This window comes from Neovison vison, chromosome 7, assembly GCF_020171115.1.
Source record: "Neovison vison isolate M4711 chromosome 7, ASM_NN_V1, whole genome shotgun sequence".
Classification (NCBI taxonomy): Eukaryota; Metazoa; Chordata; class Mammalia; order Carnivora; family Mustelidae; genus Neogale; species Neogale vison.
This window is the reverse complement of record NC_058097.1, coordinates 374,680-389,566: the sequence shown is the minus strand read 5'-3', so window position 1 is coordinate 389,566 and position 14,887 is coordinate 374,680. Positions and strand designations below refer to the sequence as shown.

Sequence of the window (14,887 nt, the reverse complement as noted above, 5' to 3'; positions counted from 1 at the left end):
GCCCTTCTTCTGCCTCTGTCGCTGTCTGCTGGGCAGCCCTGCCCTCACCCTGGATCTCTCGCTCTGCTGGAGTGTCCCCCTCACTCCCTGAGCTTTGAGAGGGAGAGAGGCCCCTCTCTGCCATGTCCCTCCAGGTCCGGTGTGAGCCACAGCTCTGGGACTGGTGACTGAGGCCCAGGAGAGTCCCGCAGGCAGGGAGGAGGCTATGCGCCCACTGTGTTTCCTCCGAGGCTGCTGCCCCAGCTGGCTGTCCCTCGCCCTGTGGGATCAGGACAGCTTGCTGCATGCCTGGAGAGAGTGCTCCCCATGGTATGCGCCCCCAGCCCCGTGGTGAAGCCATCCCACAGCTAGCCCGGTTCCCCACAGATCTTCCTGATTTCGAAAGTCCCCATGGCTCTGCCAGAGGACATTCCGATCCATGATTGCTTTCAGTCCTCTAATAGCTGGAATGTGGGGGAAATCACCCGCCTCCCATGAGATGCATAGAAACCAGGGCCCGAGCCTCTGGGCCGGGCTAGGGCCAACCCCATTCCTGTAACCGAGACAGGACATGGCCCAAGCCTGGGCACAGAAGGTCCTTCTCGACCCCAGGGTGTGAGGGCAGTGGGCAGGGCCTAGAAGACCGGGAGAGAGTGTCTGGGTGGGCATCCCTGGTCTTTGGGAGACAGGCTGCCTGGGGGCCGGTGAGCCCTCTGTGAGCCCCCAGCCCCTAGGCCCCACATCCCTGGCTCTCAATTCCTCGGTTCTGATGTTAGTAGACTACCTGAGAGCACCCCCACACTCCTGTCTGGGATGCTTTCTTATGGCTGCCAGCCTACCCTGGGGGCCTGAGGCCCAGCCTGCAGGACAGGGGAACCCCAGGTCCTAGGGGACGGCCAAATGCACAAGGCTGACTGTGGGCTGGTGTGTATGCGTGTCTGCGGAAACCACAACCAGCTGACATGTGTAAGACATTAAGCCCCTGGGTCCTGCTCTCCGTGGCTGTGATGCATTGCAGAGGCCCCGGAGGACTGGTTTTTAAAGAGGTGGCTTTTTATGCGAGAGGGAAGCTGACTGGAGAACTCTGGGGTGGGGCGAACTTGAGAGAAACAGAAACCAACCCCCCCACCCAGTCCTCGAACGAGCTGGGAGCAGCGGCCGGGAGGCAGACGGCACATGACATCCTGCCCATGGTGAGTCTTGGGGAGCCTGGGAACTGGGCCTGGGGCCAGGGCGCTCAGGCCCTGGGAGGCCTGTCTCCTCCCATCCCCTGGAGAGCCACCTGATGAGGCTGCATTCATTAGTGGGCACCAGCTGTATGCCCAGGGAGGCTCTGAGCTTGACCTGGGCAGAGGCAGACAGGTTCAGGCATAGTCAACAGAGGAGCGTGTTGTCAGTGGGGGAAAGAGGGGGCCCAGCAGGCGGGGTTCTGGGATTCTTGGGTGATGGATGGCAGGCACAGAGGTGAGAAGGTCACTTCCGTGGCGCCTGAGGGGCGCAGTCGGTGAGGCGTCGACTCTTGATTTCGGCTCAGGTCGTGATCACAGGGTCCCAGGACTGAGCCCTGCATCTGGGTCTGTGCTCAGCGGGGGTCGGCTTGAGCGTTCTGTCTCCCTCCCCCTCCGCCCCTCTCTCCCTGCTCTGTCTCTCTCAAAAAAAAAAAAAAAAAAAGTTCACTTCTGGGTTTGGTGGTGAGACACAGCCAGATCTCTGCCTTCTCGGCTGACCTCGTAGGAGCCTCTTGGGGAAGTCCTGGTGGGGGGGGTGTCGGGGACCCCCTGCTGTGCGGACAGTGGGTCAGGAGGCTCAGAGCAGTGGAGGGAGGCAGCAGGGTTCCGCGGTCTCCCCAGGGGGGTAGAGGACAAGGTGGGACCAGGAGGGCTGTGGAGAAGCCCCCGGCCTGAAGACAACCGTCGGGGCCACAGAGGGGTCATGTCTGCGGACACTGGGGGGCAGAGGTCAGTGTGGTGGCCTCCTGGCTAGGCCTGGAAGCTTGAGGGGCTTAAGGACACTCTAGGGCCATGGTAGCCTGGGAGAAAGGCGGGAGCCGGCCCTGCGCCCCGGATCCCCCCAGGCACGCCCCGCCGCGCCCCTGCTCCCTCCGCCCCGCAAGGGTGTGGGACGTCCGAGCTTTCCTGTCTGTGATGTCCGTGGGCACATGTGCGCGTGGTGTGGGCCCAGGCGGGCGTGTCTCAGGTGTGAACGTGTGCAGGTGCCGGACGTCCCGATGTGGGCGTGGGTGCTGTCTGTGGGGTGTGGGCACGTTTGCGTGCGCGTCTCCGTCATGGGTGGCTCTGCCCAGGGCACGCGTTGGGGCACGTCTGTGCGTGTGTGTGTTTCCGCATGTGTGTGTTCACGCTGCAGGGCACATGCGCCTGTGGGGGGGTCACACATGTTGGGGCCTCCACGCTGCGCTGAGCGACCTGCCTGGGCCGGTCCTCTGACCAGCTGGTGGGAGAGGCTTTCCTGGGTCTCCCGCGAGGAGGCAGCGTCGGTGGATAATTCCTGGCCCTCGGCTTCTGTGAGGGGCCAAGGACCGAGGCCTCTGGTGGCCCCCTGGCTGCGTGTGCGGCAGGTTTGCACAGAGGTCCGGCGGGGCGCGCCCCGGCCGCTGACGGGAGAGCTGTCCCTGCGGTGTTGTTTCCCCGGCTCTGGCTGAGACTAGGTGGTACTGCTCCGTTTCCATGTGTTTATCCTCACTGTGCTCCCCCTGCTTACCGCAAGTGCTGCTGACTTCTCAATAGTAACACTCCTCCCGTGATTTAAATAAAAAGTGGTACCATCGCAAGCACGCTGCTCAGCACTGCCCGGACAGCCGGGCTGGAGGCAAGGATTGGGTGGCAGCTGCTTGCGTGGGACATGGCCGTGGGGCCAGGAGGAGGGGAGGGTCTGAAAGAGCCTCATCGGGGGGCCTCACCGTTCCCCCAGGGACCAGCTGGGAAGAGCACCAGCCTGGCTTCAATCCCCGGTGGAGGGCCGCCCCCGGCAGACCCATGTTGTCTGAAACCGAGATGTGAGGCGGGCACAGGAGGCCTCTCCCGGCTGGAGGAAGCAACCGTGGGGCACAGGGGAGGCGGCAGCCGGGAGTGGGAGGCAGAGCCGCTCTCCATGAGGTTTGGGTTAGTCGCGCCCATTTCGCAGACAGGAAGACCGACGTCACTGTGACAGTGAGGTGGCCGGTCAGTTCTGTCCTGCTGCCTAACACGTGGCCCCACCGCTTGGCAGCGGGTGCCCACCGTCACGTTCACGCCCTCCTTTCTGTGGGCCGGGGCTGCATCGGGGCCTGCGGGGCCGGCTGGTCTCTGGCCCCTGGGTCTGGGCCTCAGGCGGAAGCCTTGGCAGTGGTGCTGAGATCACCAGAAAGCTAGTGTCTGTCTGTCTGTCGGGGCCGCACTGCGGCTGTTGGCAAGAACACAGCCAGGCCAGGTGTCCGGAGGACGGAGCCAGGCAGGAGCGCAGAAGTCACGCCTGCCACCTTCTGTCAGCCAGGAGGCTCGAGGCAGTCACGTCTCCACGGACCACTCAGCGTTGCCCCGTGAGGGTGGCTGTGGGCGGGGAGGCTCTGCGGCAGCCGCCTCCGGGAAGTGCGACCCGCCACGGCGTGGGTCCGAAGCCAGGACAGTCTCGTTGTGAAGCACGGGCTCTTCCCAAAAGAGAACCCCCTTATCTCTCTCCTCTTAGCGAATCCTTAAAAATGAATAGCCTGGGCCAGGCCGGCCCCTGGCTCTCTCCCTGGACCCCTGCTGCATGGGGATGTGGAGGACGGAGGCCCCCGCAGCAAGCGCAGGAGACTGGAAGGGGAAGTGAACGCCGCGAGAGGTCCGCACTACCTCCTCACCTGCCTCCTCCAGGGGCCAATGGAAGAGCAGACCCCTGCTCTTGTGTGTTTGGGTAAGAAGAAGAGAATCCAAAAGTCCAAAAGAGCTCACATCAGAGAGAGAGCACGGTCAAGCAGAGGGGCAGAGGCAGAGGCAGAGGGAGAAGCAGGCTTCCCGCTAAGCAGGGAGCCCGGGGGGGCCTCGGTGCCAGGACCCCGGGGTTGAGACATGAAGGCGGATGCTTCACAGACGGAGCCCCCGAAGCGCCCAGCACGGACCCGTTACGAGGAGAACATGAAGACACGTGCATTCAAGGACTCAGACACTTCCTTCCCACGTACCCGCTGCTAACGAACGATTTAAGGACCAGCTCTAACAAAACAAGAACATAAACCAGAAAGAGAGCTAGGCACATAGTGGAGACACTGAGTGGAAACCATAGATCCCAAGTAAGGGGCCACGAGAAACGAAGCCCGGCACCTGGGAGGTTGAGAAGACCACGGTAGCGCCGGGGAGGAGAACAAGAAGGGCCGCCGGAAACTGCAGGATGAGCGCCGGAGCCGTCCGGAGCAAACAGGCTTCCGGGCGAGCTCAGAGCGCCTCGACCCCGGGCTCTGGGAGGCTCACGGGTTAGCGCTTCCAACAGGACGCAGTGACTTCTCCGCTCTGCAGAGAAACCGAGGCTGAGGAGACACAGCAGCCTGACCCCAAGCCCACTCAGCCTCGCTGCCTTGTCCCCCACACGTTATGAGCCAGACAAAGAAGTGATGGGAAATGGGACCCTCGGTGTGGGCCTAAGCCTCTGCCCAGACAGCTTGCCCTCGGGCTCGGAGCCGGATCACCCTCGGTGTGACGCTCTGAACCGTCCTGACGTCCGACCAAGGTCACATGGGGCCTCCCACGTGTTGCTGACCCCGTGGCCCGGAGGCCTCTCCCTGAGTGGGACCCTACTACTACTCAGGAGCAGGGCTGCGGTCCCGTGCACAGCTGCCCTGTGTCCTGGGCAGCCGGTGTTAGGGCACAGAGCGGGCCTCCCAGAGGCGCGTGCCGGTGGAGCTGTGTTGGAGTTGGGCACAGAAGGGGGGGTCAGAATACTGGCCCTGTCTTCACTTGAAAGTTTATCTTTTATTCATGTATTTTTTTGCACAAATTTTTGATTTTTAGAAATACTGCACTGATGTACTATTCGCTTTGAGGACTGAAGTATCTGTGGGCCCCTCCACTGTGGAGTTTGAACCTGAAGCCAGTGCTTGCCTCTTCTCACACTCCACCGGGCTCCCTGAGAACCGGGGAGAAGCAGGGAGCCAGCTCGAGGAAGCGAACCCTGCGGGCGCAAAGGGGAAGTCCGGGCACAATGAGCAAAGCTGCACGTAAAGTCAGGGCCATGGAGCCCGTCACTCAGGTGAATTCTGAATTTGAAAAACAGAAGGTCAAAATCAAGGGTCAGGAGGGTTTCAAAAGGACGGACACCGGGGCCATCTGGGGACAGATGAAGGGAAGGAGACCTCGAGGACCTACAAGACCGTGTACGAACAAGGGGCAGACCCCAGCCTCACGGTCGCAGTGCCGGATGGCGGACAGGGGAGGGTCAGGCTCGTTACCCGTGTGAACTCACGAGGGTGTCACCGTGCCTGGGGAACAACCCAAGAAAGTAAGACAAGTGAGACATAGATTCAAATAAATATCTACCAAGAGAAGAGAAAGTAAGGAACTTCCTGAGTGTGAGTGATATGGAATTGAAATAACCTGAAAATTACGGCAAAAGCAAAAACCCGCGGAGGGGCCAGGGCAGGACAGCAAAGAGCAGACCGGCTGGAACACATTTAGAGCGAGCTCAGGTGAGGCTAAGAAATACGATCCCATCATGTGCTCTTGGGATCCAACTCCGGAACGAGAAGAAAAGTTAGAAATAAAGAGACGGGAAGATAGGGTAGGCACACGTTACTAAAGGCCGAGAGCGGATTCCAGGAGAGGTTCTCAGAGAAGGGGAGCTCTCCGTGGAGAAGGCTGGCCCGCAGCCACCAGCAGACCAAAGTCCGCCCATGAAGGGGCATCCAGGTCTCAAAGAGACATGTCATGGAGGTCGGAGGTAAGGGACACCGGGGTCTGCAGAGGCCACGGCGGAGGGCAAGCAGGTGCATGTGTCTCCTCCACAGGGACTCCTGGTTCCATCTGGCCCTGGGCTTCCTCACAGCACCCCACCACCCCCTACCGTGGTCTGCTGAGAGCCCAGGGCCCAGAGTGTGGGCCTGGACTCTGCTCCTCACCCATCAAGGCAGGTCTTCTCTGGTCAGGACTGGGTGAGGCTCAAACCCCCTGGCCAGGTTCAGGGGAGACCCGGGGATCCTGGCAGAGAAAGTCGTTAATGGGGACTGGGGCCAGTGGCACCAGTACATCCCTGCACCCCAGGGCCGTGGCTCCTCCCAGGGCTTGGGAGTGGCGGGTGGAGTGGAGAAAGGCTGCTACCCTCAGCTCGGCCCCCAGTGGGCCTTCCCACCACCGCCTCAACAGGGAGAAATGGGCAGAGGCCCAGGCACAGACACTCCGCTCACGGTGGCAGCCAGGGCTGGGACGCGACCTCCTCTCTCAGGCGAGCAGCAGGGACCATCTTTGGAGGTGGGGCGAGCAGAGGGTGTGCTCCCCAGGGAAGGTCTGCTTGAGGCTCCAACGCTGTCCAGGGCAGAGGCCTCAGGGACCCTGGTGAGTGTTCAGGGTCCATGTGCCCCTACCACCTGAGAGGGCCCTATGGGCCCGGAGCGGACTGGGGGTCTCTCTCCTCACCCATACCTCTCACCAGCCTTGCTGGCCTGGCTCGCTCCCAGCCCTGCTGCACTCCAGAGCCCTGGACGCTGGCCCAGCCCTGGGACCAACCCTCTGGTCTCAGCAGGGAATGGGCTCTGGGAGCCCTGAGTGGGCAGCAGGGCTGAGAAACGCTGACACCCCAGATTTCTGACCCAAGCCCCCACGGTTTGCCTGTCAGCCGGAAGCCTGATGCAGGCGGTGGGTGGCAGGGACATCTGTGTGCTGCAGGCCCCCGGCCCTAGGGGGTGTGTGTGTGGTGGGAGCCTCCCCGGGGTGGGGACCATGCGCCATCCTCTGTGTTCACGCCCTTGTAAGGGCAGGCACGGGTTGCATCACGAGGGCAACTCTGACCGGAGTCACAGTTCTTTGCAGATGTCAGTCCGCAGGTTGCGGTGAGAGCGAGGACACAGTTAACCCTCGTTGACCCTCCCAAGTCTGCCCTTTCACCCAGCCTTGGGTGCTTCCCTGGGTCAGTGGCCTGTGACAATGCCTGGGCTGGGCTGCCAGTGACACCCAGCGCCCAGGAGCCAGGACTCTCCCTCTGCCCAGCCCACCCCCTTCCCAGGAAAGTGCTGGTTACTGATTGAACGCGGGAGCCTGGCGGGGACGGCTCCTGGCCGGAATCGCCCGACCGACCGAAGACCTCTGCTTCCTCTTCTGCACGCAGAGCAGTGCCTTGCAGGGCAGCCGGGCTCTGTGGCGCCCCCAGCAGCAAGGTTTGGACGGACGCCCCACAGCGTGGCGGGCGGGACCCTGCGGACGGCAGCATGCAGACGGTCTGGTGGCTCTGGCCCCTCGTGGCCCTCTGCTCCGGAGACCAGTTCCGGGGTGAGGCTGAGAAGATCATGCGGGCCACACCTGTCATCGACGGGTAAGCCACCACTGGTGGGACAGAGCCGGGATGGGGCTGGGGGGCCAGCGGCTCTTATGCCGCTGACTCGAGGACAGCCGTTCTCGGCTGCGACTCAGGGTCTCCATCCACAGCATGACCCTTCCCCTTTGCTGGTCTCAGCTTCTCCTGGGGTCTCTGAGGGCCCCTCAGAGAGTCAGCAGGAATGGAGCAGGTCCAAGACCTCAGGCCCTCAGCAGCTCCTGGGGTCCCCTACATCCTGCCCCCCTGCACCCTAGGGGCCAGATCCCAGCTCGGAGTGGGTGTTGGGTGTGGAGGGTTGGAGGTGTTGGGGCCTGGCCCCAGGTGTGCCTCCAACTAGCCGCACAGCCCAAGGAGCCATATTTCCTCTTGGGGCCTTCGCTTCTTCACCTGAAGCTGCCGGGAAGAGTGGCATCTACCATGGGCCCCTGGGAGAACTTTCCTGGGCCTCTTGGCCACCCTCTGAGACTTTTCTTGTTCCCCTCCCTCTCCTGCATCCTCCTGGAGGGGACTTCATCACGCCCCAGGTCCTCTGGGCTGTGTGCACAGCTTGACCTCACCTGTGTGCTCACTGACCCACTCGTTCCTGCTGACCCCTTCCCAGCCCCCATGTCCACCTCCACCGGGTCACCAGTGAGACTCTGACTGCCACCAGCTGAGATCTGCTCTCAGTGCTGTGGCCAGAGGGAGTTTGGGAGACATGAGTTCCAGTCCTGTCCTTCTGGCTCAAAGTCCCCACCCGCCATGGCTCCCACTGAGCTCAGAGTATGGCCAGAGTCCTCCACTGGCCTCCGAGCCGCCTCCCTGCCACCCTTGGCCATCCCCGTGCCCCTGGATGCCCCAGGCAGGCCCCCCTGTCCCTGCTTGTCCTCACACCCATGCTGCCACCCCCATCTCCTCCCGGGATTGCTGACCCAGCTGTGTGGTGCCAGCTGGGCACGCACCCCAGCCCTCTCCCACCCTGGCTGCCCTTCCTGTTGCCGTTCCCCGCAGACCCCCAGAGAGCCGCCTCCCTTCCCTCCGCGCCCCGTCCGTAGAGCGACGGGCAGCGCTCTGGCACACCCTTCGGGGGGCATGTAGGACTGCTCCCACGTGTCTCTGGCACCCAGTAAGTGATCAGTGAATGTTACAGTCATTGTTAGATTTTGGCAGATGCTCCGGGCTTTGTCGGTCACAAAACTCTGCAAGTAAAGAAGAGAAAATGGGCTGTGTCCTTCTAAGGGAGCCCCAGGGAGCTGTGGCAGCCCTAGAGAAGGGAGGGGCCACTGGAGACTAGTGTGCACCCCTCTGCCCTTGCTTTCTCCCCTGTGTCTCCTTCCTGGCCCCAGGGTCCCCTCACGTGTGCTCCGTGGGGGGATGAAGCATGGAGAAGTGTGTGCAGGAGCTGCTACCCTGGGCTCCCACCCTGGATGGAGCCCCTGCGGTCTGGTAGGAGGCCAACAGTGTGAGACTGGGAAGGCGCTCTGCTCCTTCATTCTGGGGGGCTGGAGGAGGGTAGCTGGGCACAGAGAGGGAGGTCTGAGCACAGGGGGTGGGGGTCCAGAGGCCTGTATGGGGGGCATAATATGGATCAAAGAGCCTAGACAGCCAGGAATATGCAGGGAACTGGGATTCGGGGATCTGGGATCGTCCAAAGAGCTAGCAAGTTAAGACTAGAATGCTAGGGGGGCGCCTGGGTGGCTCAGTGGGTTAAGCCACTACCTTTGGCTCAGGTCATGATCTCAGGGTCCTGGGATCGAGTCCCGCATCGGGCTCTCTGCTCAGCAGGGAGCCAGCTTCCTCCTCTCTCTCTCTCTCTGCCTGCCTCTCTGTCTACTTGTGATCTCTGTCAAATAAATAATAAAATCTTAAAAAAAAAAAAAAGACTAGAATGATAGGACCAAAACCAATACTAGCAGATAGGCTAGGGTTAGCTACCTGCATTACTTGTGCAGGTGAGAGACCCAAGGAAGTGGTTTCAGCAAGAGAAAGCTAGAGGCAGTCTTGGCATGGTGTTCCGTAATGGAACACGGTGGCCATCATTCCCGTAGTCGCCTCGTGGTGCAAAGAGGCTGCACCAGCTCCAGCCTTTACATCTGCATGCTGGCCAGCAGGAATGAGGAAGGACACAGAAAGGGCAAAGAGTGAGCAACAGCTGTCTGTCAACCAGAGCTTTTGGAAGCTGCCAAAGGGTGGAACTTAGTCACATGGCCACACCCGGTTATTAAGCGGCAGGAAAGTATCTTTATTTCAAATGGCCATGTTCCCTGCTAAAAATAGGGGGTTTGGGGGACACCTGGGTGGCTCAGTCGATGAAGTGTCTGCCTTCGGCTCAGATCATGAACACAGGGTTCTGGGATCGAGTCCTGTGGTCGGACTCCTAGCTCAGCAGGGACCCTCCTGCTCCCCCTGCTGTGCTCTCGTTCTCTGATAAGTAAGTACTCTTTTGAAAGAAATAGGAGGTGCTCTTACCAAGGAAAAGATGGAGAATGGATAACAAGCCACCAGCAGTCTCCTACAATACCTAGCTGTCCTTTAAGTGCCTGGAACCGTCACCTCCCCCCTTCGAGCAGGGATCGCATCCTCAGATCACCACTGGGGACACCGCCCCTGCCACACAGATAAGGAGGGTGGGTCCAGCAGGCTCCGGAGCAGCGGTGCTGACCGCAGGGCAAAGGTGGCCTCTGTTCCCCACCCTGGGCTCCAGTGCAAGTGCCTCCTGGAGGGTTCCTGGCCGGTGGCTGGAGGGTGGGGCATCCTCAGGACAGGTGTAAAGTCCTGTCCAGGGGCCCTGCCCAGCCCTGCCCCAGGCAGCACCCAGCGGCATCCGAGCTCTGGCGTTCACCTTCCCATCCACCTCTCGGTGATCAGAAGCGTCCTGACCACCAGCCCACACCCTGTCACATCGGAATGCATTAGTGGTAGGAGCCCCCCAGGAGAGCAGGGGCGGCTGGCCTGCGAGGCCCAGGTCCTAGCAGTTACTCATCTACCTCGGGCTTCCCCACAGGCGTGCCGCAGTCCAGGCTTGGCCGATTCAAGCGCAGATTCCAGCGCAGATTCCAGCGCAGATTCCAACGGCGCAGGGCTGAGCTGGGCCTGAGACTCTGCACTTCCCATCAGTTCCCTGGCCCACCCTCTTCCACATGTGGCGCTTAGGGGGACCTGGCAGCCCAGAGGTCTTTCGCCCTTCAGGCTGCAACTTGTTCCTGGGTCCAGGAAGCAATCTGCTCCCTCCCCAGCAGTGGGTTCTGCCTTTGCAGCCCCAACCAGCTGCTGATATTCCAGCCCACTCCTCCTCCCCTCCCCCTCCCCTCTCTCCCTCCCAAGCTCTCACCCCTACTGGCTCCTGGGAAAACTCAGAGGGGCCTCAGTCCTTGGGGAGCATATCAGGACGTGCTTGGTCCCATGTCCCACTGCCCTGCTCCTGCTGCCCCAGGAGTAAGGGGTGGGGGTGCCAGGCCCCCCGAGGCAGGCCACATCCACATCCCCACCCCTCCCACCAAGGAGAGGATTTCATCTTTTTTTTTTTTTTTTTTTAAGATTTTATTTATTTGGGGTGCCTGCGTGACTCAGTGGGTTAAAGCCTCTGCCTTTGGCTCAGGTCATGATCCCAGAGTCCTGGGATCGAGCCCCGCATCGGGCTCTCTGCTCAGTGGGGAGCCCGCTTCCCCTCCTCTCTGCCTGCTTGTGATCTCTGTCAAATAAATAAAAATTTAAAAAAAAACATTTTATTTATTTATTTGACACAGAGAGAGCAATCACAAGTAGGCAGACAGGCAGGGAGGGGGAAGCAGGCTTCCTGCCAAGCAGGGAGCCCGATGCAGGGCTCGATCTCAGGACCCTGAGATCATGACCTGAGCTGGAGGCAGAGGCTTAACCCACTGAGCCACCCAGGCGCCCCAAGGATTTCATCTCTAACTTGGGAAGACAGTCAGGGTCAGGGTCTCGCACCCAGCTACCCAGGGTCAGCCAGCCCTGTCTGAACTCCTGCCCCTGCTGCCATGGCTGCTTCTCCCTCTTCCATGGGGACGATCCTCGGAGGGAAGACCCCCCTGAGGCGCTCTCAGCTCCCAGCCCCCTGCTGGAGCCCCGGGGAGCAGCTACCCTGCAGGGTTAGCTAAGGAGCCCGGTACCACCCCTGTGGCTGGCTCCAGTCCGTGCGGCCACCCTGCCTGCCTCTCACCCTCTCTTCCGGCCTCCCCCAGGCACAACGACCTTCCGTGGCAGCTGCTAACCATGTTCAACAACCAGCTCCAGGAGAAGGCGGCCGACCTGACAAGCCTCGCCCAGACCCACACCAACATCCCCAAGCTCAGGGCTGGTTTTGTGGGGGCCCAGGTATGGCTCAGCTCAGCCCCGCACTGGCCTCTGCCCAGGTCCTGGCTAAGGGGCTAGCCCTCACTTGCGGGGGGTACGCCTGGGAACCTTAGGGCCCCGAGCCTTCATGGGGGTCTCCGAGCCACACAGGCCAGGGGAGGGCTTCCGAGACAGGAGGGAAGTGGGACGGCGTGCATTTGGGCAGGGGGCCCAGAACCTCAGCGCCCCGCCCCTCTCCCCTGGGCCCCCAGTTCTGGTCTGCATACACCCCCTGCGACACCCAGAACAAGGACGCCGTGAGGAGGATCCTGGAGCAGATCGACGTCATCCACCGCATGTGCCAGATGTACCCCGAGACCTTTGTGTGCGTCACGAACAGCACAGGTGGGTGCCGGTGCAGCCCGTGCCCTGGAGCCCCTGCTCCTCCCCACCCCAGCCCAGGGCCGCTCAGGGGCGCCCTCTTTGGAAGCCCCGGGACACCCCGGGCTGCCCCCAGCTGGCTATCCTCACAGGCATCCGGCAGGCCTTCCAGGAGGGGAGGGTAGCCAGTCTCATCGGCGTGGAGGGCGGCCACTCCATTGACAGCAGCCTGGGCGTCCTGCGGGCTCTCTACCACCTGGGCATGCGCTACCTGACCCTCACCCACAGCTGCAACACGCCCTGGTAAGGGCCCCCAGGGACGGCCTGAGCCGTGCGGGAGGGTCCTGGGCCCGGGGTCCAACATGAGCCCTCCCCTCCTCCTGCACCTACCTGTCCTGGGGTGGGGATCAGGCGGTGTCTGGGACATGGGCAGACCAGCATGACCACTCTGCCCCTGGGACACCTGCTGTCCCCTTTCCCAGGGCTGACAACTGGCTGGTGGACACCGGAGAGGATCAGGCCCAGAGCCAAGGCCTGTCAGACTTTGGCCAGGTGAGGGGGGCATTCGGCAGGGACCACAGTCCCCTTGGAGAAGTGACCCAGCAGACCGGGTCTCGTGTCTCGGGCCCTCGGCTCACAATCAGCTGGAGCTGGCAGGGGTTGTCCCAGGGTGGGCACATGCCGGAACCTGCAGGTCACCCCCCGCCCCTGAAGAGTTCACAAGTACCTGGGCCAGTCCGGGAACCTGCCCAATCCCACGCCCAATGCCCAGACTTGTCAGGGGAGCTGGGGCGAGCCCCAGAAGGCCGTGCAAACACCAGTGAGCTCAGTGCAGCCTTGCCGGCCCCCGCGGCCGTGTCCATGCAGAGCGTGGTGAGGGAAATGAACCGACTGGGCGTCCTCATCGACCTGGCCCACGTGTCCGTGGCCACCATGAAGGCTGCCCTGCGTCTGTCCAAGGCCCCCGTCATCTTCAGCCACTCCTCAGCCTACAGCCTGTGCAGACACCGGCGCAATGTGCCCGATGACGTGCTCCAGCTGGTGGTGAGGGGCTGCGGGCCAGGGCGCGGGGGTCTGGCCTGCTCCCTGGGCTGCGGTGCCCCGCCCCGGCGCCCACCGCTCTCCCCTTCTCCTGAGCAGAACCAGACAGGCAGCCTGGTGATGGTGAATTTCTACAACGACTACGTCTCCTGCCAAAAGCAGGCCACCCTGTCCCAGGTAGCAGGTAGGTGGACGTGAGCGGCCACAGCAGTGGGGGGGGGGCGGTCAAGGGCGGCCGCTGGGACCCACAGCCGCTGCCTTCTTTGGCAGACCATCTGGACTACATCAAGAAGGTGGCCGGAGCCGGAGCCGTCGGCTTTGGTGGGGACTATGACGGTGTTTCAAGGTAAGGGGCAAGGCCGGGGTCCTGTAGAGGAACCAGGAGGGTCAGCCCCCCCCCCCAAACATGTCATGAGGGGCTGAAGCTAGGAAGCGTGTGACTGCGGAGAAGCCCGGGCATGTCTCCCTCTCAAGGCGTGGGAAGCTGTGATTTGGCGGGGGGTGGATGGGCCGATGCCCTGACCCTGGAATGCAGAGCCTGGTTCTCTCCGTCCTCACCTCAGGCTCCCCTCGGGGCTTGAGGACGTGTCCAAGTACCCAGACCTGGTGGCCGAGCTGCTCAGGAGGCGGTGGACAGAGGCAGAGGTCAGGGGCGTGCTGGCCGACAACCTGCTCAGGGTCTTTGAGGCCGTGGAACAGGTGAGGACGGTTGCTGCCGTGTCAGCCTTCCCTGCAGGCACGAAGGCCGGCAGCACCCCCGTGTCTTTCCCCAGGTGAGCGACCACGCGGGAACCCCTGAGGAGGTGCCCATCCCCCTGGGCGAGCTGCAGGGTTCCTGCAGGACCACATACGGCTACTCAGAGGCTCCCAGCTTCCACCCTCCGCCGGGGGCCCTGCTGGCCTTCCTCAGCACCATCCTCCTTGGCCTGTGTCTTCTGTGATACCCTGGGGTCTGCACCTCAGGGACTCCTACAGCTCTGAGGAGACCGTGGCCACTGGAGCAGGGAGATGCCGGGGAGCCGCCTCTCCAGAGCACGTACCTGCCCCCCTCCCCCGAGGGCGGAGGGCTGTGGGCGGGCCTGACCCAGGCACGCCACAGGCCGCACGACCGTCAATAAAGGCAAAGACCCTTCTGAGTCAAGAGGGTGTGTGTCCTCAGCACCCTGGCCCTGGAGGGGGTCTCCTGGGCACCCAAGGGCAAATTCTGTAAAAATGGTCCCAGGCTGGACCTCCAGACACAGCAGCACCTGGGTCCTGGGAGAGTCGGGTCAGAAAGGGCTCAGCGTCTTCAAAAGGGAACAGCCTGGGCACTGCCTCCATCTCTGAAAACACCATGTAGGCCGCAGTTGCCCCCTCCCCCGCACGCCCCACACCTGCACCCCCCACACCATGATGCACACCCGTGTGCCCACAGCTCACCCCTCGGCCCTGCTCCCCTGTTCAAGGATGGAGCCTCTAGGAATACTGCGCCTGGACAGGCACAGGCTTTACTACCGCAGGAGGACCCCCTGCCCCGGTGCTCTGCGCCCTGAGGTGCCCACACATCAGTGGACAGCCGTGCAGCCGCCGCCGGAGCCTGGCTGCCCTCGGCCCGTGAGGGTCCCAGCCTCTCGCTCCCAGGCAGGTCTGCTGTGCCCAGAGGGACGCTGGTGGGGTTGTGCAGATCACTTTGGAGGGATTTAATGTTAGATCGTTCGTCCCGAGTTGGCCAGGTCCGCCC

The 14,887-nt window shown here is 62.3% G+C and overlaps 1 protein-coding gene across 1 annotated transcript; it reads left to right on the top strand.

The window, feature by feature from the left end:
* Positions 1 to 1,057: 1,057 nt before the first annotated feature.
* DPEP1 (dipeptidase 1) lies at positions 1,058 to 14,308 on the top strand. Its single transcript, XM_044255536.1, has 11 exons — positions 1,058 to 1,172; positions 7,267 to 7,470; positions 11,655 to 11,787; positions 12,018 to 12,150; positions 12,279 to 12,429; positions 12,609 to 12,678; positions 12,994 to 13,170; positions 13,267 to 13,351; positions 13,438 to 13,513; positions 13,731 to 13,866; positions 13,941 to 14,308. Exons 2-11 carry the CDS (start codon positions 7,367 to 7,369, stop codon positions 14,106 to 14,108), a joined length of 1,233 nt encoding a protein of 410 aa, XP_044111471.1. The 5' UTR covers positions 1,058 to 1,172; positions 7,267 to 7,366; the 3' UTR covers positions 14,109 to 14,308.
* The last annotated feature ends 579 nt before the right edge of the window (positions 14,309 to 14,887 follow it).

Coding starts and splice junctions, on each gene's coding strand:
- DPEP1 (XM_044255536.1), top strand. CDS start 7,367: ATGCAGACGGTCTGGTGGCTCTGGCCCCTCGTGGCCCTCTGCTCCGGA. Junction 12,679..12,993: donor GCCTGTCAGACTTTGGCCAG/GTGAGGGGGGCA, acceptor GTGTCCATGCAG/AGCGTGGTGAGGGAAATGAA. Junction 13,514..13,730: donor GACTATGACGGTGTTTCAAG/GTAAGGGGCAAG, acceptor TCCTCACCTCAG/GCTCCCCTCGGGGCTTGAGG.